This window comes from Atta cephalotes (assembly GCF_000143395.1).
Source record: "Atta cephalotes unplaced genomic scaffold scaffold00023, whole genome shotgun sequence".
NCBI lineage: Eukaryota > Metazoa > Arthropoda > Insecta > Hymenoptera > Formicidae > Atta > Atta cephalotes.
Genome location: NW_012130087.1, coordinates 3,528,081 through 3,549,110, shown reverse-complemented (window position 1 = coordinate 3,549,110; position 21,030 = coordinate 3,528,081). Strand labels below are relative to the sequence as shown.

General features: G+C 31.8%; 1 protein-coding gene across 1 annotated transcript in view; it reads right to left on the bottom strand.

The window, feature by feature from the left end:
• Window positions 1-13,314: 13,314 nt before the first annotated feature.
• Window positions 13,315-21,030, bottom strand: part of LOC105620018 (sperm flagellar protein 2-like) — an 8,686-nt gene continuing 970 nt past the window's right edge. The window contains exons 2-10 of the mRNA XM_012201528.1: window positions 19,957-20,896; window positions 19,153-19,423; window positions 17,775-18,558; window positions 16,902-17,426; window positions 16,663-16,808; window positions 15,703-16,413; window positions 15,129-15,402; window positions 13,995-14,303; window positions 13,315-13,581 (exon numbers count right to left, since the gene is read on the bottom strand). Coding sequence (XP_012056918.1) covers window positions 13,315-13,581; window positions 13,995-14,303; window positions 15,129-15,402; window positions 15,703-16,413; window positions 16,663-16,808; window positions 16,902-17,426; window positions 17,775-18,558; window positions 19,153-19,423; window positions 19,957-20,896 — 4,227 coding nt within the window. The remainder of the gene's footprint in view (window positions 13,582-13,994; window positions 14,304-15,128; window positions 15,403-15,702; window positions 16,414-16,662; window positions 16,809-16,901; window positions 17,427-17,774; window positions 18,559-19,152; window positions 19,424-19,956; window positions 20,897-21,030) is intronic.

The following is a 21,030-nucleotide window of genomic DNA, read 5'->3' as shown; positions in this document are numbered from 1 at the left end:
GGCGCTACAATCCATTTGATGACGCGACATCTCGAAAAATCCACTCTTCGAACCCCTTCAGGCCAAGTTTCAGCCAGAAAGGAGTTTACGTTGATAGTCATTTGAAGCGAGATTGGCGCGCAAAAAAGTGCTCTTCTATCAAGACAACGCGCCGTCCCACAAGTCGACCGTTGCAATGACAAAACTACGAATTGGGCTATGAATTGATTCCTCATCCACCCTATTCTCCGGATTTGGCCCCGTGTGACTTCTTTCTGTTTCCAAACTTAAAAACTTGACTCGGTGAGAAGAAATTCTCGTCAAAGGAAGTCATTGTCGCCGTCAATGAGTATTTTGCAGACTTTGAAACAGCCTATTTCAAATGACTACGTCAACGTGAACTATGCATCCTTTCTGGCTGAAATTTTACCTGAAGGAGTTCGAAGAGTGGATCTTTCGAGATATCGCGTCATCAAATTGTAGCGCCATTTCATGGAAATTTACCAAATTTATCAAACGACCCACGTATTCTATATACATTTTTATTAAACGTACGTCTTTACATCTCTTACAATGTGCACTGAGTGCGCATTAGCTCTGCCAGTGAAAAACGCTATACGCCATTTTAATCAAATATAGGAACTCTCTTATTTAATTAAAAAATGGCACCTTTTTTCTTCTCATCTTCTAATGTAAGTTTTCTATCTAATTTTTAACGTTCTTGTATCGTCTCTTAATTTTTATGTTTTATTTATTGTTATCCTGTTAACAAAGTCTTTTGTAATTTTCTGTTAATGCCTTTTATGAAACTTCCCGTGCGCTCAATCTAAATCTTCTATCTAACTACCTGTCTGTCTTTTCTGAACAGCGAATTCTCAAGTTTGCCGAGAATATATTGACGAACTTGCGAAGGAGTACCGCGGCAAATTGGATGGAATTTTCTATGTTAATTATCTTCTCGTTTTGCTAGAGGCGCGATATTGATTTTCTTGGCGGAACATCCATTCGTGGTTACGTTCTCATCTTCCACTTTATCAATTTTTGATAGAAAAAAAAAACCTTTATGTTCAATAACGGTTCTGCTCTTTGCGATTAACCTTTAACTGCATGTAGAAAAATAAGAATAGATAAATTATATTATATATGGAGGTAAATAAAAAGTCAAAATGAAATTATATTGCCAGAAATAAACGGATTATTTTAATTAATTTTGATATTATTTCATAATTGTAAAATATTTATGAATATATTTATAATTACTCAATATTGATTTTGAAATTGTATTAATTGTTTACTTCAGTAATATACCTCTATAATCAACATTGTAAATAATATTAACTTTCGCAAAAACAAATACATTATAAAATACGAGATTTCATATATTGATAATTTTCTTAACTGCCATTCTATCCTATTCTTCTATTTCTTTCAGGCTTGCGCACATATCGCGTATACAATTACGAGATACTAATGTGTCTCCAGATCCGTTATACAGTTTTATCTTGGGAATAAAAATCTGTGCAGACATTTATGAATGAGTATCTCCTCGAGAGGTTATTGACGCTAAGCTCATAATGACATCACGGCAAAACACGTATAGCTGGATAAGACCAAGGATCAATGGAGTTTTATGATCAGCATCATCCGGTCAATAAAAAAAAAAAGTTAACGTTAATACAGGAACTGCTGAAAATCCGATATTTCGACAGCGAAAGAATCCCAACGTAATCTCTCTCGCTCTTACGGGTGAAGAAGTTTTTTTTACAACACAGTTGCGAAATAAACTTCTAATTACTTTGTGCCTGCCGTACAGACTATGTTCGCGATCGATACACTTTGCTTCACGAAGTATCTCTATATCGTGCAAAACTCCACGAACGAGCGAAGGATATTCCATTCGTTAATAAAAACACCCTTCCGTCGTGTTTTACCGAAAGAAGATGCCGAGTTAGAAATTCCAACCAGACCTTTGCGATTATCTACGTATATTTCGTGTAAAATTAAAAAAAGCATTTAGATAAAAAATTAGTAATTATTAATTTTTTTTAAATTCAATTCTATATATAAGAATGTATCTTCAATATTTCAACCAATACATATAAGAAGTTAAAAATACAATAATATTAATGTAATCCTCGAATCGCTCAAAATAAATTTAATCGAAACTCTTGTTTGTCTGAACCGACAAAATTGAACAATAGGAGACGACGAATATATCTCTACCCAAATATCTAGACTTAGTCGGTTAAGTTTTGAAATCGATGTGACCTGATATAACTATACAACGGTTTGATGAAAGCGAACCGAACATGTTCCTAACAATGAACTACTTCCTCTCTACATATTTAAACGTTCGAATAGCCCGAGGAGCGGCGACAGCAGCCGAGACGATAGTCGACCAAAATTGAAATCGCTAAAGGAGAAAAGCTCCTCTATATATTATATATATATATATATATATATATATATATATATATATATATTATATATCGATTGCACATGAAGGCAATGCTGCTAGACGTGTACCGGTAAAGTCAACTGTGATTGAATGAAGAAATCCTCGAATCCCTCGTTGGTGCAGAGAATAAAAGTTGGAAAAGCTTTGAGGTCAAGGCTGAAACCTCACTGAGAATTCGCGAGAGAAAATAAATTGAAGGAACTTGAAAAAAATCTTTCAATAAATTATCCTTGATATACTTTTTATTAATATAATTTAATAATATAATTGCAAGAATTCTAATACAATTACATTTTTATTCGTTCATTTTATAGTACTTTTCATTTTACGCATATCAATACATTTTTATTTATATATTATAATATTTTTAGCTGTTCATTAAAGAGATCGAGAGAAACGAACGAAATTCTTACGCGGCAATCAAATCTTGTTTCCTGAATCTCACGATTGTAGAAGTCAGTTACAATCTCTCTTTACTATGAAAACCTTGTCGTCGACTAGTGTTATCCACGAGATTAATTCACCTTTCACAAGAACATGACACAGCTCGCTCTCTCAATCGCGACGTCACGTCGTAATGGCTGACGAGAGTTATGGCATCAATTATACTAAAGCGATAAAGTGTCAAGTGCTACATCTGCGAGGAATAATAGCGACGAATCGCAACATCTGTCCTTGTCGTGTTCGCGATCAATATATCGCGCCGCGATAACTTCCGGTCGCGAGAGCATCGTCGTTAGCAAATGATTTGGCGAGATTTCTTGCTATAATAAGTGAGGAAAGATAAAGAAGCTATTCGGAAGGACGGAGGGCTGACTCGGTGTTCCATTCCGTAATTAAGTAATTCTCCGTTGAAGCAAACTTTCCTTGTCTGTCGGTTCTCTTCGACGGAATTGCATCCCTGATTAAATTACGTTGAAGCAGCCGCGGAAGCGAGTTCGGTGTCGACAACGGAAACAAGAAAACAATATTGATCCACTTTACTAACGCGACGTTTTACTTCGCCAGAGAAACGTGAGAAAAAAATACTGAACTAGTTTAATTACCCTCAGTAAATCAATAATATTATTACACAAACTATTATTACTAAATTACATTGTTTTCCCTTATTTAATTAATTAACAATAATTATTTTTTATTATGTACATAAAATATTAAATAAATATACATGTAATTTTTAAATAATCAAATGTTAGAAAGATATGTTTAAATATACATTTGTAATTATTTTACAGATTATTTATGTATGTATGTATGTATACCTTCTGAATTAATATGTAATATATACACATTATGACCATATTTTGTGTAATATGCTACGCTTGTGACGCATAAAATGTCTAATCTTCTTAAAAACATACACACATATAGTATATAATTCATTAGAAAAATGATTAAAATATCATCTTGCAGGCAAAGTTTGTCATACGATACACTGGGAAAGCCAAAGCTGCGTGAATAAAATAATAAGCTAATAATATTCTTATAAAAGCCAACAAGCAATTAATTAAGTTGAAAACATAAATCCTCATGGGAAATACTATCGCAAAATATTCCAGGACATATTGTCCGTGTTAATAGCTTTCAGTCGAGCAATTTTTTCAAATTCTATTTTTAAAGTTTTTTTTCTATAAAAGATACTAATACGAGATTCGCAGAAAAAGAAAACAATGTATATTTCATAGTTTGTTAAAATAAAAATATTTTATTACTGTAGATTGCATTCTTGTTAGAAAAATAATAATAAAAATATTTCTAATGCTATTTGAAAGTAATAGATAAACGCAACTAAATAAATTACTATTAGATAAATAAATGTTCAAAGGATAATTAATAAATATGCGATGGATATCAGTCATCATGATATTATTGTGGTAATACATTTTCTTATGAGTCTAAAAAAATTTATTTATGGAAAACAAATTGAGTTCTAGTAGGAAATTCGAACTTCTATCGCATTTCCATGTTACCTGAACCGCTCGATGAAATTCAATGTTGCAATCGTATCGAATGTATAAAAATAATATGTAAAAATTACTGGAAAGCTGAGAAAAAAACGAAAGAGATATGGTTATATTATACAAACCAGTTTACACATAGACACGATTACATTAATCGCGCAATGAATCGCAATACACTAATGGATGAGTATCGTACAATTTCGCGGTCGTATCAGAATCGAGAACCGGCCGTAATTGTATTATATCCCAGAATAATCGAAGGGATCGATTGAACATTGGAGGAGCGTTTGGACGTGCAATACCAAATATGCTACAAACATAGCCCGTTCGGTTTGGATGGCCAGCTTCCATATATAATCGCGAGAGATAAACGATTAATCACAGCCACGTGCCCGATAACGATCGTCATTTCGACGATCTTACTGGCGATTTCAATACATTACGAGTGACTAGCGGCCATAACCGTGACGTTGTCACGGTCACTTATCGCGAAAGCGATAGCTCGTTATTGTTCCGGTTAGTAGACATTTAACGATCGTACATACCGTATACACGAACACAATACGACAATTATTTAATTATATTACAAACAGAATGTACTACAGATCTGCGCTTCGCTTATTCAGGAAAGGCACGTATTTAATGAAACGCCAACAATCGTAAAATTCCATATTAATATTATTTGCGAAAACAACCGGCTACGTAAATTCAAATTTCGAACAAATCCATGTATTAACATGAGAAGAGTAAAACACACACAAATGTATAAAAAAATCCATTAGCGTAAAAAAAAAAATCCTCTTTTTTTTTATTTCCGTGTCTCCATCTCTGAAATTTATTTCGTGATGGATTACGAAAATAGATTCGAAAAAATGCGAAAAACTATTAAAATTATTTCAATTAAATTTTCACTCATTTTTAATTAAATTTTAAATCATTTTTAATTAAATTTCAATACATATACCTATTTAATTCGATCCCTTCCGTGTCGATATTAGCTAATAATTGAGATATTATCGGGATAATCCTTAATACAAAATTTATACAAGACATAAAATTACAAAATATAATACATTCTGTTTGTGCGACAGTATTCGCGTTTCGAAATTTATCGAAATTCTCTGTTTATCTACCACACGAAAACCACAATCGAACGCCAGCATTAATTACCACTACACGTAGCACGTAACTAATGACTCGTAGCATAATAAAGTACAATTTGTTGCAAAATTCGAATGGCCAACCGATCTGACAGAGAATCGAATTTGTCGTAATATATCGAATCGACGCATACAATGGTGTAACGCCCGCAACGCTTCAATGTTATAATCGTCGAGATTTACAGTGCCCCATTAGCGTACAGAGGACTCATCTCGTTTTATGCAAATACGCAAAAAGCAGGCGTTGCGTTTAATCACATGCACGTAAGCACACGTGTCGGTCATTTTCACGTTTTGTTCACCGTTATGTCGAATATCGAGTTCAAACGAGCACGATTATCCCTAATCATTTATCTGTTGTCCGGTTATTTATTTTCCGTTTATTTATTTCCTGAACAAAATCATTTAAATAAATCATTTAAAAGGAAAAAATAGGCTTGATACACACAGAGTAAAATTAACGTTTTACAGAGATCAACTTTTATGAATTTTTGAAAATTTTGAAGGCAATGAACAAATGAAAGAATTTTACAAGGTAAAAGGTAAAAAAAGAAAATATTTATCGTTACAATTTTGTGCTTTTGAGCTAAAAAAAATGAATATTTTTATAAAAAGTACATATTTATCACGTAAGAGTTGGCGTTTTATATACTAAACTTCCTCGTTGAGTGCTTCTAGAAGAGCGAAGTTTCGCACGATGTCGGGCATTATTTCGAGTCTCTCTCTCTCGAATAAACAAGAGAAACTACTCGTGGCATGAGTAAGGAGAGTAAGATCCACTCTCTCTCTCTCTTGACGATGAAGCGAGAACTTATTTTTTGCAGGGAAGAAAAAAGGCGCAGAAGGCGCTATTCATCCCCGTTTTGTCCCCGCGCCTTTATCGATGCTCACGCTTCGTCTCCATGGATTAAAAACGTACTGTCGCGCATTTAGGTCACTATGCACGTAGGGGTTTCTGCATTGTTTTTTTGCACAATAGAATCGCAGTAATTTTGTTTCGAATTTCAAATATGCGACCGATCGACGCACGTAACTGTCAAAAATTATTCAAGTTGTCGCTGCTAAAAGTTATTTGACGTTCGATTTCTTTTATTCCAGTAATTCCCAATTAAATTGCGCGATAGTTTATAAATATTCTTTGTTATATGTCAATTTATAATTTCATTCTAAATAATTTTTTTTTTCAATGATAACAATCTTCATATCTTAAATAGGAATTGATATACAAACTTGTGAACTTCTTAGTTCAGGATTTAGTTTTAACTTCTTCAATTTATCTCTCAAGTTTGAGAAAAAGATTAAAAACTGATAAATATGAATTTCAAACTTCCTGTTGTCGATAGCAGCGTGACTTAAAAATTCGAATGCTGCTTTCATTAAGAATCATTTTACTGCTTTAAGTATAAAGTCATTTTAGTGCTTTCCTTTTGCTTCTTGCTCCTCCATTTGTTGTAATAATTCGCAAATAAATTGATAAAGTTTTTAAAAAGTTTTTATTTGATAAAGTTAATTTGTAGTTTCATTCTGAATATCATTTTCTTAAATAGGTAAGTTTCTGTTTTAAACAGGAATCGATGTACGAACTTTCAACAATCCCTCGAATAATCCTAAAGCTCAAGAATAAGTTTTAAAAATATTTTTAAAAAGTTTTGTTAAAATAACCTTTCACACATTTCACATTTTATTTACTAATTTTTTTTTGCTTAAAAATATAATAATATTTCCCTTAAAATATCAAAGCAAATTATTGTTTAAAAATTTATACTGTAATTTCTAAATGAATGACAATTTAATTTATCATTGTGCATTAAAACAACTATTATAATATTAATATATAACAGATTGACTATATAATATATTAACTTTATAACAGAATTCGTGTTCGTTAAAATCGACCGTATAAATTTGAAATTAACAGATTACAAAATACTCTCTATTGAAACTGCGATGTACGGTTTTCCGCGTTTGTGTATGTATTATACAAAGTTTGAAGTCGACATGGGAAAAGTAATCGTGTCCGGACATATTTGTACGGTCGAAAACGTGCCAAATTATATTCACGGAATTTCGGAGCGGTGCTCCACGAGTTTAATAAGCGACGAATTGCAGCGTATTCGCGAACTTATTTCTACAATCTCATTTAGCCTGCGCTGCGCATTAATGCAAAATGCGCGGGCTACGTAGTTTCGTGTGTGTCTCGTTAAACAAAATGAATCGTGTAATTTCGGCATATTAACTTTCCTGCAGTATCATAATCCGAGAAACGACGGTACAGCCAAATGCACGCGAGAGTTTAATATCTTTATTTTTAAATCTTGACGAAAGAGAAGAGAGAGAGAGAGAGAGAGAGAGAGAGAGAGAGAGAAATATATATCTCAATTGCTTGTCACTGCACGCAAACTAAAATTGGCTGATAAAAATGAAATACTTGAGATATTACGCTCACGATTATATATAGTCACGAAATTGTACGGACAGTGTCAACATAGAAATTTAAACTATCCGAGCGTTGAAAATTGTACAAGCACTGGTAGTTTCACAATTAATTATCCAAATATAAATCAACAATTTGAAAAAATCATCGATATCACGGCGTACTGTCTGGATAATTAGTTCGCGATTGTATTTCATTCTAAACTATTTTTTTTCGTGTAGCTTCTGTTCAAAAATTAAATATTCGGAATTTATTTAATATCCATAATATTGCGTATATCTAATCAGTGATCACTATCTATCCATTTTAGGCAATATCTATAATTTGCATCAGAAATTCAAGGATAGAAAATTGTTTACAATTTTTAAGTACATCATACATAAAGGATAACATAAAAAATATTTGTAGCGTCAGAATATACGCATATAAACAATATTTATTAAATTATCAGAATTAATTTATTATCGTGTGTATATTTATATACACATATAAAAATATGCATATTGTTATTAAAATATAGAACAAATAAAAATCTCTATTCAATTACTAATTATCCTATATATATATATATATATATATTTATAAACAAAATATAAAATAATAAATGCATTATTAGAATATATCTATATATAAATATGTTTATCAAACTATATATGTGTATATAGCATATAATAAATATAATTTTATCCAACGCAAATTATAGATTGTCTAATTTAAATCTGATATAAATGGAACTTCATATTTCGCTTCGACGAAAAATAGGTCTCGATTCTTTCTTTTTCTTTCTATCTCTTTCTCTTTCAGCAGTTGCAGTAATCTTCCGCCATCAGCTGTCACGTGAGTCCAGCCTGACGTAATCTCTGCCACGAGAGATAAACAATAAACGTGGTGCCGAACACAACACAGTAATACTCACTTTTTATCGCAGCGACCGTAGTCGATCTTCGATGACCGCGTCACCGTCTCCCTGCCTCCGCGACGTGGACGACATGCAGCATCTGGGATATCAGTGGTGCGAGTGGAGCAAAACGGAGGGACACAACCACAGTGTTACATCCCGAGCGCGCGAGATGAACGCGCCGATGTCGCGTCGTACTGTTTGTCAATTCGGCGCTCACGGACGTGCATACGGGATCGAACGAACGAACGAACGTAACGAATAAACGAACGAAAGTAAACACGGTCAGTCGGAGGGACAGACGGACAGCCACGTGATCGCGTCGCGTCGGATCGGGTGGCGTCGTGTCTGTTCGTGCAGCTTCCAACAGCCGGCCTTGTCGCGAGGATGGCCGAGGCCACGTTGATTCGGGTGCGCCGCTCCCAAATTCGCGCTTGTATGTATCTTTTTCTCCCCTTTCTCGTCGTTTTATTCTTATCGAATTATCGGCGCAACCAGTAGCCCCTCGACGAATCGCGGTCGTCGTGGCGGGCGTAGATAACGTCGCTCGCCAGACGACGACGATGACAATCGCTTGTCGAAGGGCGAGAGGGGCGCGGAGCTACTCCGACGATCTCCGTTGCGGAGGACATCTCGTCGCGAAACTGTCGCAGCGCGACCACGAGCGAACGTCATCGTTCGCGATGGAGCCGACGGAAACGCGATGCGCTGATTGGCGGAACCACCCTCGAGCCATCCGGTTAACATGTCGGTCACGTAGCGACATCTAACAGCGTTGGTAAACGGTGATTGTTCGTATCAAAGGCGGAGAAGACTTGCTCTTCGTGATAAATTCGATTTCAAGGAAGAATATGTTGTGCAGCGTTTATGTATATATTACATGTATGTAATGTAAACTATGTAAATATGTTTTACGTGTATGCATTCATAATAAATGTTTATGAATATATATATAGGATAATAAATACGTAAATGAATAATAAATAATATATAATATAGAGGAAAGCTTCTTATTATGAGATAGATGTCTAATATAAGATAAGGCGTTTCTGTTAAACTAATAAATCTATTGATTCCACCATGAATTTATTGCTCTTGAATTTGAAAACTATTTAGTAGAAAATTCATTATTAGATCCTGTAGTCATTGTAAAAAAAGATTTTAAAATTTGGATGTCTTACAGTTTCATTGAGATAAGCCTTTAAACATTGTTTATTATTTAATAAATATTTGGCAATAAATTCTTCATGTAGTGGTAGAATAAGGTCTTGTAAATAGAAATGTGTCAATAGAAAAATACGGGATTGAAACATATTGAATTGCTTAATTACAGAAGTTAGATTTGATGATCGTAAAACCAAGGCATGGAAATCGAAATAGCCAAGGTATTTCTAATATGAAATAACTCATGCTCCTATGTTATAGTGAAAATTATTGCTAAAGTACAAATGTTATTATACAATAATAAAAAAGACAACTGGAATGATCGTTGAGTGCCTATTTTTGCGATGCTTGATTTCAACTACCAAAAAATGAATTCTAAGTATAATATATCACATATTCATTTTTGCGCACTCTGGCTGTGTTTATTTGTATTTAAGAAATATTAAATAAAGTTTTTTAATTACAATATTGATATACTTTGCGCTTTATTATCGATTTCTCGGGGCATCTCATATTAGGAGCAATTTTTTGACTTTGCGATTTACTCAATTTTTACATTTCTTTAATTTAAAAAAAAATGGAATTTAATGGAATAGAATTAAATTTTATATAACATTATCTTAAAGCTTATTAAATTCCCTTCAAAATGACCTATTATTTTTTTTAATTCTGCTCATAGACTTCTAGCATTTACCCAAAATGAATTCGGTATCTCATAATAGGAGCCTTTTCTCTAATAATATCTACATATATAATAGATATATGTATAATACATAATATTAAATAGAAATATTTTTATATGTCCTATTTTTATGCATTTTAATAATAAATAATCTATGGATCATTGAAATATATTAACAGATTAAAGGAATGTCTTACTTTATAGGATCAAAAAAATCGATTTTTTTTCCGTAAATCGATAGTACAACTCTTCGAGAATATGTCTCTAAAATTTTAGAGCGAAATTCAAAGTTCTTTGGTATAAATTCAGCGCTTGTAAAGAAAAGTGAATTGTGCGCATCCAAAGGAAATTTATTGTCTTGAAATGATTTTCCAAGTTTAAAGCGATATAAATATGGAAATAGAAACTATAAACATTCTTCTACCATTACATATTCTCACATCAAACAGATTTTCATTCAATAAAGTTGTATTTGGCAAAAAGGAAAAAACGGAAAAAGGAAAAAATTTCTCGCGCATCGGATAATTGTAAACAAAAGTCGTGAGAAATGAATGAATTATGTAATGTTGACAAAGAAATTAGAAAATATATTTATTATATTGCAACATAAATATATATTAAATATATTTTAAATATATATTACATATATTAAGCAAGAATGCAAAACTAATATAATAATAATACATAGACTTTGGCAAAATAAAATATTAATGAAATGAGAAAAAGAAATGAAAAAAAGTTAGTGCTAATCATATAGTATGGAAGATGGTAATTGTGCGCACTTCAAAACGCTTGTACACAATTAACCGCCGCGACCTGACTCGATATGAAATATGATTATTTCAACATTTTTTAACTAAACTTAATAAATAGCTCAAAAGACGTACATAATAATATACTTTAATAACGTATGCAACTTTAATCAAACAAATTAAAAATATCAACTTACTATCTTATTTTCTAACTATTTTCCGCTAAAATAATAAAAAAAGATATAATTCTTCTTTCTTGTATTTCCCTGATTAGCAATGTATTTACGTCGTATTTTTTGTAGTTCTTCATCTTAAGAGGACGACCTCTTACATAAAAATTTCACACAATGATATCTTCATTCATTGGAAAAGTACTAAATCAGAATGCACACAATTACCCGCTATACACTTCCCCCACTTTCCCCTATGTATATACGAATGCATGACGTGCATAATAAATAATTTAAAAAAAATTTTTTTATTATAATTCTAAGGTATTCTTGAAACTATTCAATTTTCATTCTGGAAAATAGTTTCTTTTATAGTTTCGATGATATTTGCTTTGAAAGAAAAAAACTGATTTTTTTCGAGAAGATGTTCCATTCTCGATATAAACACAAAAAAATATGAGTTTAATAAATTTTTCGTGCTCTACAATCTATCCAAAGCTCGTTAAAATCAGTTCCGACGGTTCCCTTGTTAGTAGCTCAAAAGAGAGCCGAGTGCTCTGCAGAATGGCTCAAATTGAAATTCAAAATGAATTCCATGAAGAAGGATTATTGTATGCCTCTGAAATAGCAGTTTAGCCTCCAAACACTGTAAGTACTTAAGAACCGAAAACTTTAAATGCATTTTTCTCGAAATTTATTTTTTGCATTTTCTTCAATTTTGTGTTCTCACGATTGAAAAAAAAATCGATTTATCAATTTTTTATAGGGCTTATTAATTAGGGCTAATTGTAATTATCAACCTCAATAAACCTAAAAAATTAAATAAAAATCAACATTAATTGTTAAATTATAAAATTATTAATTATAAAATTATTTTGCATAAAGAAACGGAAATCATAATTTTTTTTCGTGTTGCACAAAATTTTAATTTATATATACATTTTTTAATTTTTTAGATTCATTTAGAATGAAATTCTATAAAAATTTAAAATATTTTTTAATTTTTTATTTTCGGCAAGAATTGCAACCGCTAGGATGTACACAAAATATCATAACATCATGGCGAGACGTCAAACTAAACTAGGTGTTTATATTTTTATTATTTATAACTTTTTTTCACATAAAAATTTGTACGTACTCTATAATAATTATATTAAAATGTGCAAAAAGTTTTAAAATGATAAATATTAATCTTCCTTTTGAAAAAATTACGAAAAACTCTTTTTTTTTTATTTCCTTTCTAAAGTAGAAGCTCCCCTTTAATATCATGAAATTCTTGTATATTTTATTATTTAGTTAGATGAAACATGTATTTTATTACTCGAAATATTTGCAGTTATTTAATATGCATCAGTGTGCATTAGTGCATTCAATCGAATTCGAATGTGTTTCTTTATCATTGCACTAAAAAGCATAAAGCTTCTATCTCGTTTATATATTTTTATCTATCAATACTAAAGTCAAATATTAAAACAATGATAAAACAAAATTCTTTTGTTATTATGTTATTTAATGTGAAATAATTTATATATTTTATATACATGGCTTGTATTGTCTATGTGAAAAAAATTCGTGTAAATTTAACGTAAACAATATGTAAAAATTTCATGTAATTTTGTTGAAATATACGGCACAACTCTGTGTAAATTTTTATAATTACGTCATTTGATCATTCTTATCCTTCAAGATATTGCGGAGTATATCTGCCATATTTTTCGAGATAAACTTGGAAGAAGCGCGGAGTAATTCGTAGATAAAACTGTGGTTCACCAGGCGGTGAGCTAAAACGAGGTCTTTTTCGTCATTCAACTCCTCGTCTCTTAATTCATCATATACGCGTGCTATTCCTTCGCGAAGACTCAAAGTGGTATGGAAGAGATCTGCTTGCGACGCAAGCCACGGCAGACAAGTGGATAAAACCGTCTAAAAAAAGAACACATTTAACTTTTAGAGGAAGTCCAGTTTTTTAAATCTTACTGCTTTTCCTTGAATAAAATTTGTTACACATTTATTATTTCATTATATTTCTTGACCCTTAAAATATGAAACTGTTTCAGCACTACTTTAATGGCTTTTCTGGTTTGTAAAGGTCGAAGGCCATTTAATAAACTAGATAAAAATACGGGGACCATTTGATAAACTAGATAAAAATCAGAAGTTATATTTACATTGCAGCATTGGCTACATTTACATTTCCAACTAAAATTGTATTTCTCATTCATTTTGCTTTTCTAATTTAAATTCTAATATTTAAAAGTGAAAAATTTCCTTTTCCTTTGAATAAATCCTTGCTCGTAATAATTTTTTTATTCTCGGGAACAAATGAAAAGATTTACCAGGCAAACATCCCGCGGCAGCCAAAAGATCACTCTTTCGTCCTGCTTATAGTCTTCGAGCATTTCGTCTCCGATTGGCAAGGAATGCTTATGTTCGTATTCATCACTGATCGTCGATGAATTTTTTACAATTAGACGTTTTGCTATCATTTCCGGTAGCAAAAGCTCAGCCGGCTCTTCCTCGTTCTGTCCTTTCAATTGGAATGTTATCTGGCGTTTCGAGCTTAAGTCATGATTGCGGGATTTCTCCAACGAAACAACAATTTCTATCGTTTTGTTTATTATATAATTCACAATTTCTCGTATTATCTAGAACGTATTATTCGGATATATCGCTATTTATATTACAAATTAAGATTATTTCTTTTTAATCTTTAAAAAAAATATAATCATTTTGTTTCCCATTTTTCAACATATAAATATAGAACTTTTATACTAAACCCACATATAATTTCTTCTAAATATTTTATTATAAAATTACTAATTCAAATATTTAAAATATTCTGTTTTAATCCGAAGCAATTTACTCTCTAAATCTAAATCAATGGAATCATAATCACTGATATCAGTATCAAGTATGTCACTGGTATGTGAATTAAACATGAGATCCCTAACCTAGCTAATCTTTAATGTATGATCTAACTAACTTGTTTTAATGCTCAAATTCAATGAATATGGTATTGGAAAATTGAAATTAACGTAAAATATCAGTATTTTAATTATCAATATTTTAATTATATAATGTTCAAATATTCTTCCTTTCTTAGTTGAACTTCACTGATTATCAGTGCAAAGTATGTCACTGGATAATTAGTTAACTGACTATCCACTGATTCAGATTTAGAGAATATCTTATATATTTATAGTATAATATATATTTATACTATTTATAGTAAAAAATGTCTATGTTAATTTAACTTCAATATAGAGTGTAAAGGTTCCAATAAGGAATCATTATCCTTTCTTTCTCTCTTACAATTTATTTTATTTGTGTCTAATTATTCTCTCTCTCTCTCTCTCTCTTTCTCTCTCTCTCTCTTTCACTATACTTTATTTATTTCATCCCAAACGTAATAAGTTGATTGCAAATGATATTGACTTCATAAATCAATATTAGTGTAAGTTTCAAGTTACCTCGTTAGCCTCTTCTTGAAGATAATCTTGGCTCAATTTCAACTCCTTAACGTGATGTTTCTGCTTGGCAAGTTCTTCGACGAATTTCTCACCTTCCACTGTATTAGTACAAACTCTAGCACCCATGGCAAGGGAGAACGCTTTTCCTAGACCTACGCTAGGATCCTCGTTCTTGCAGAAAGCTAACAGCATGGCGGTATAATGAACCGAGTCTTGGTTTACCAGATACATGCGGCAGAGAAGTTTCTTTGCCAGCATCAGTCTCAATATTGCGCTGCGAAAGCAATTTAATCAAAAAATTGATTGAAAAAGAGAAGTGTGAGAATTGATTTAAAAAGCATTGTTCAGAAAGTTTTTTAATCAAAAATGTTTAATGAAAGGCATAATTAATTGAAAGTGATTAATCGAATCATTCATGAATGAAAAATTAAAATAGACTTTAAAAAAAAACTTCAAATCAAATCAAAATTTTTAATAAAGAACGTTTTAACGAATTGTTTTCGAACGGATTTAATCCCTTTTAATTTTCTACTTCATAAATTTTTATTTCGTTTAATTTGTGTTTTCCATATACCTAGAATCATCCTCGCTTCTTTCTATGAAATCGTTTCCCAAATTCGAAAAATGCTCGCTTAATTGTGCTTCCTTGCGCAACATTACATTCTCTAATGTATCGAAATTACTGTGCTCAAATTTTTCATCCAAGAAACTATTGGTGGAAATTTCGAGAAACCACAAGGGTATCGAATGGAATTGTTCGCATGTGACCACCTCTTTCAATTCAGAATCATGCATCTCGAAGGCTGCTCGTGCTTTCAGAATATCCTGATGCGATGGTACAGGCAGATCCATTGCATACAGGACAAATTCTCGCCATTCGATATATTCGATAGAACCGAACAATTGTTCGACCAATATTTCGATATCCGGAGGTCGCAATTGTTGCCAGGCGCATGGCACGAAGGGCGGATAACAATCCTCTTCACCGCAGGATACCAAATCCTGGAGAATGTAAACTAGGACGCGTTCACTGACGATTCCATGCGGAGCGATTCGTTGGAAAATGTCTACCAACCGATCAAGTTGAACCATTCGGAATCGTAGAGGTGAAGGCGCTTCTTTGATCGGAACATTGAATTGTTCCTCATCTTCACTTACGATGCTTGATCTCACGATAAATTGATCGCCGTCTAATAGTAGTTCTTGCTGAATTGGTCTTTCTTCTTCGATGGCAAAGCAAAAAACATTCGCCATTTCGTCGATACTTTCGATTTCACATTTGTATCTAAAAATAAACGTCATTATGTACATTATATATCTAATTTTTAAAAGGCAATATGATACTATAACTGATGCTAATTAGAAATAATTATATAGATATATAAGAAGCTATTTTTTAAATCTAAATAATATTTTCATTTATAAAGTATTTGTAGAAAGCTTCGTGATATTTTAACATTAAAAAATTAAATTATACTCTTCAATACTTGTTAAATAAAAGACTAATGCGATAACTAATTCTAATTAAATCAACCTTTTGATGATATGATGATAAATGTCATGGAAGATCTGTCTCATAGTATCTAGAAGAAAAGTCACGTCTGATTGAGCAGCTGCATTCAGCACATCCAGTCTCTGATTTATACGATTGATCTCGAACAAATCGGCGTATCGCCATTCCTCGATTAAATCACGATTTCTTTTAGCTAGTTTGGCGAAAGTAGAATCGGCCGAAGTGTCTTCTTTGTTTTTAATTTCAGTTTTTAAAATTACGGCTTTTTCTTCCTTCTTCAACATATCCAGCATCAGTGACGAGATGGAATCTACGGTATCTCGCACTTGTTGAATATTATCTTTGATAATATTATAAATGATATTCTGATCAGAATCAAAGCTCTTTGATACGTCGATTAATAAAGTTTCGATTTCAGTTTTAAGTTGATCCTCATTTATGATTCGAGCGGAAGTTTTGATCGCTTTGATCTTCACCGTTTGTTTTTTATCTTCATCCAAGATTTCTTGAAGAACATCCTCCAATTCAATATTATCAAGGACGATTTTAGAGAATTGCAATTCTTGCAGTGGTTTCTGCGACATGGAGGTGTAATAATCCTGAAGGAACTGCATAGTGTCGACGAATCTGTCAACTTCGGTTTGCAAAATTCCAATATACACATTAATGAGAATCATGGCTTCCATCCAAATCCACTGATTGCGCAACATACGTTTTCTCTTTTCTTCAGCCTCGTATCTTCGCGCGTCACATAGCTCCCACAATTCTTTTCGAAAATCATCGACCTAGCGCGAAAAATTTAAGACTTTTAACAAAGATAAGAATAATAAATGTAATTCTTTCTATATCCTGCCAAAGTGACAAAAATTTTATATTGAAATTAAATTAAGATTAGATATTAATCTTTACAGGATAAAAAAGCCATTAATGGCATTGAAACAGTGTCATATTTTGAAGCAAGAAATACAATGAAAAATAATGAATTATTACAAATCTTACTAAGGAAAATTTAAGCTGTAAGATTTCAAAAATAAACTCCGCCCTTTGAAGATTAATATGAATAAAAACTTATAGATTATAGCAAAATCTCTTTTTCCTCACTTCTTTACTATATTATTATTTTCTATGCGTACTCGGCAGTGTAACTCGCATTTCATGTCCAAATCTTCCCTGAGATCTTTATCGATTTCATTAAAGGCCTGATGAAAATCTTGCAACAAAATCTGCCGATTATCAGGTCGATTGATAAATCTTATTAAATTCTTGAAGACAAAATTCTTATGGGATATAAAGATTGACATATGCATCCTCTTCAAGGAAAGAATCTCTTTTAAATTTTCAATGTAAGCCTGTTCAATGCTCTCCCAAAGTGTAGCCAAAATTTCGAGTAAAGCTGTAGGCTGAGAGAAGTCCAACCATTGCCAGTTGCTTTCCCCAGGTTTAGCGTAATCATTTGCTAACTGTGTTTCTGTTTCTGATTGTAAATTGCGGCTTTCAGCTTCAATATCTTTCTTTTCTTCATATTCTGAGGGTTTCCATTTGGATTTTGATATCAAGCGTTTAATAACGGCCGAATCAGATTTTTGTTTATTATGATCTTCTTGTAGAATCTTTTCGGAAAGGTTCAAGGGTAATTTCTTTCTTTCATAAAAATGATCGGTAATAAATTTGGTTAATTGTTCCAAGATTGAAAGATCGAGAACATCGTAAAAAAATCCATATGCAATATCTTGATTAGCATAAAATTCGTCCATCGAGGTAGCATTATCGGGTAGAGGTATACAAGTCTGTTCTTGATTGTCTGTCTGTTCCATTGCGTCTGACTTTGGCATTCCCTTAATATAAATTGTCATGAACGTCTTAGAAAAATTATAATCTTTTGCTTTGGAAATTGGCTTCGGCAACAATCTAGATTGCCTATTAAAAGTAAAACATTAATATTTAGAAAAACATTAATATTTAGAAAATCTATAACGCAATTATTAATAATTCATTAAATGAGTTTTAGACCCTTTTAGACCTGATTTTATTGGAACTAAAAAAATTTTTTTTAATTCAGTTCATACGTATTTAAATTTAAATAAATAATTCATACATAAACAATTAATTTTTTTCAAAATTTTGACTATTCAAAATTTTTCAACATATAACTTTTTATACATTATTATATACATCAGATCTCAGATATTGATAGAATTAAATAATTTCATTGGATAATGTCTTCAAATTGGATGTACGCTGAGTCTGAAGGGGTTAATTGAAAATAGTAAGCGAAATCGAATTAACTCTCCAATATATATGTTATTATAAAATTTATTTAGAAACAATGTTCATTCAGAATTCTCTTTTTATGTTTGAAATTTTATAGTATACGAATGTGAAATATGCGCGAATATTATTTTAAATACGGGGGGAAAGGCAATAAATCTGAATAATATCAATAATATTAAGTATCTTTTCAAAATTAATATAACTTATAAAATTATAAATTAATTTTGACATTAAACGCGCCTGCGTGCAGCAAATGTGTCATCCTCGAACACAATCCTAACTAATGGAGGATCGATGTCTTTGACATCAGTAAGTTTGACAGGATCGGGAGGTATGTCACGTCCTGTTAGTGCTTTCTCCAACATTGCCATTTGTTCATAGGTGTTAGGATAATTTATTAATGCCCATCCTTCGACATCTCCGATCTCTTTTAAGTATTCAATCAATATCCTCGTGCTCAACTCATTCGAAATAGGTTGACCCAACGTGAGAAACTCGTAAGTCCATTTACCTAAATATCGCAAGTAACAATCAAATAGCAGTCATTATTATTCTGCAATCTACAATAAGTACATTTTTGGCAATTAGATTTCTAATGTCTATTATGTCTATTATTAAAAAATTAATTCTCAATACAATACTATCTTTAATAAACTGTATCTATACAAGTTATCAAAAATGGCATCAATAATTGTAAATCCCACCTTTGAAATTGATAATTAATAAAAATTATTTTATTTATGTTATTAATTCGTAAACACCACATTATAAGAACACACTGTATATGGCATATTCACCTAATTCTTTATAACTTTCATAGAAACGGATATATTAAAATTAGTAAATTTTTTTTTCAATTGAAATGATCAGACATTAAGAAATATAATGAAACTAAACAAATATATTAATATGTATCTTTATTAATAAAAAAGTTGTAAGCGACAAAAAAGCATTTAAAAAAGAAAACCAGATATGCTATATCAAAAAGAAGTTCAAGGATTATAATTATGATTTAAACTGTTTTTCTAAACTGTTTTTTTCTACCTATGTATGCGCTATTGCTTAAAATTGGGTCGTCATAAGGTATCTCTCTAGGCGTTTGTGTTTGTTTTTCCTCAGCTATCTTCTGAGGATTCTGGTGAAACGGTGTCGACTTCATTAATCGTTCACTCTTCTTTCGGTGATACTCCTTTGAATCATCCTTGTTCTTAGCTTCCAATCTCTTGATGTCTCTCGCCGTCGTCAAGATGATGTTGAGATCGATGTACTCCACACCGACCATTTCCCGCTTGTAGCTCTCCAGACAATGATTGATCGCATCTTCCATCGTCAGCAAACGAATTCCGGTATTCTTCAGCAACTCTTGTAACTGTTTGTGCAAGGTTGCATTTGTCACACCCAAAATAATAGCTGCGACCTTGACTCTAGGCATTGGACGAACCATTATTTTAGAATAAGGATATAAGACATCCTCCAATAAGCGATGAACGATGTAACCAAGCACAAAACAACCTAATCTGTAAACTTCTTCAACTTCCTTTTCTCTCTTCGGCACAAATTGATCCCAGGGAGAAGCTAGATCTCGATAACTCTCAAAATCTGCATCAGTCAAAGCCTGCTGACGTTCCAGCCGAACTAACTCTTGATTTTCTTCAACTTTTTCAATCTGTATTCCCTTTTCGTTTCTTATTCTTTTCTCACTATTCCCATTTGCATCGTTCTTCTCTTTATCTTCATTCATTTTCATTTCTTTTTCATTTTCTATTTCTTCTATCTTTTCTGCTTCTTCGACATTATCAAAGTAATCCACATGTTCGAATATTGGTTGACGCTTCAAAAATAACAGTCTCAATTCGTTCCAAACAAGATTTGGGATATAATTATCATTTGCTTGACGATAATCAGCAAGTTTCACCACGATATCCACGAGATCATTCACAATTTCTAAACAGATATCTTGATGTTTTTCTTTCATCCTGCGCATCTTTAAAATGTAAACATTTTACATTTTACATCAGCACCTTATAATAAAAATTATTTATACATTATGAAAATATATTATTATTTTTTATGTATTAATAATTTAAATTCATTACAATCTCTCTCTCCCTCTCTCTC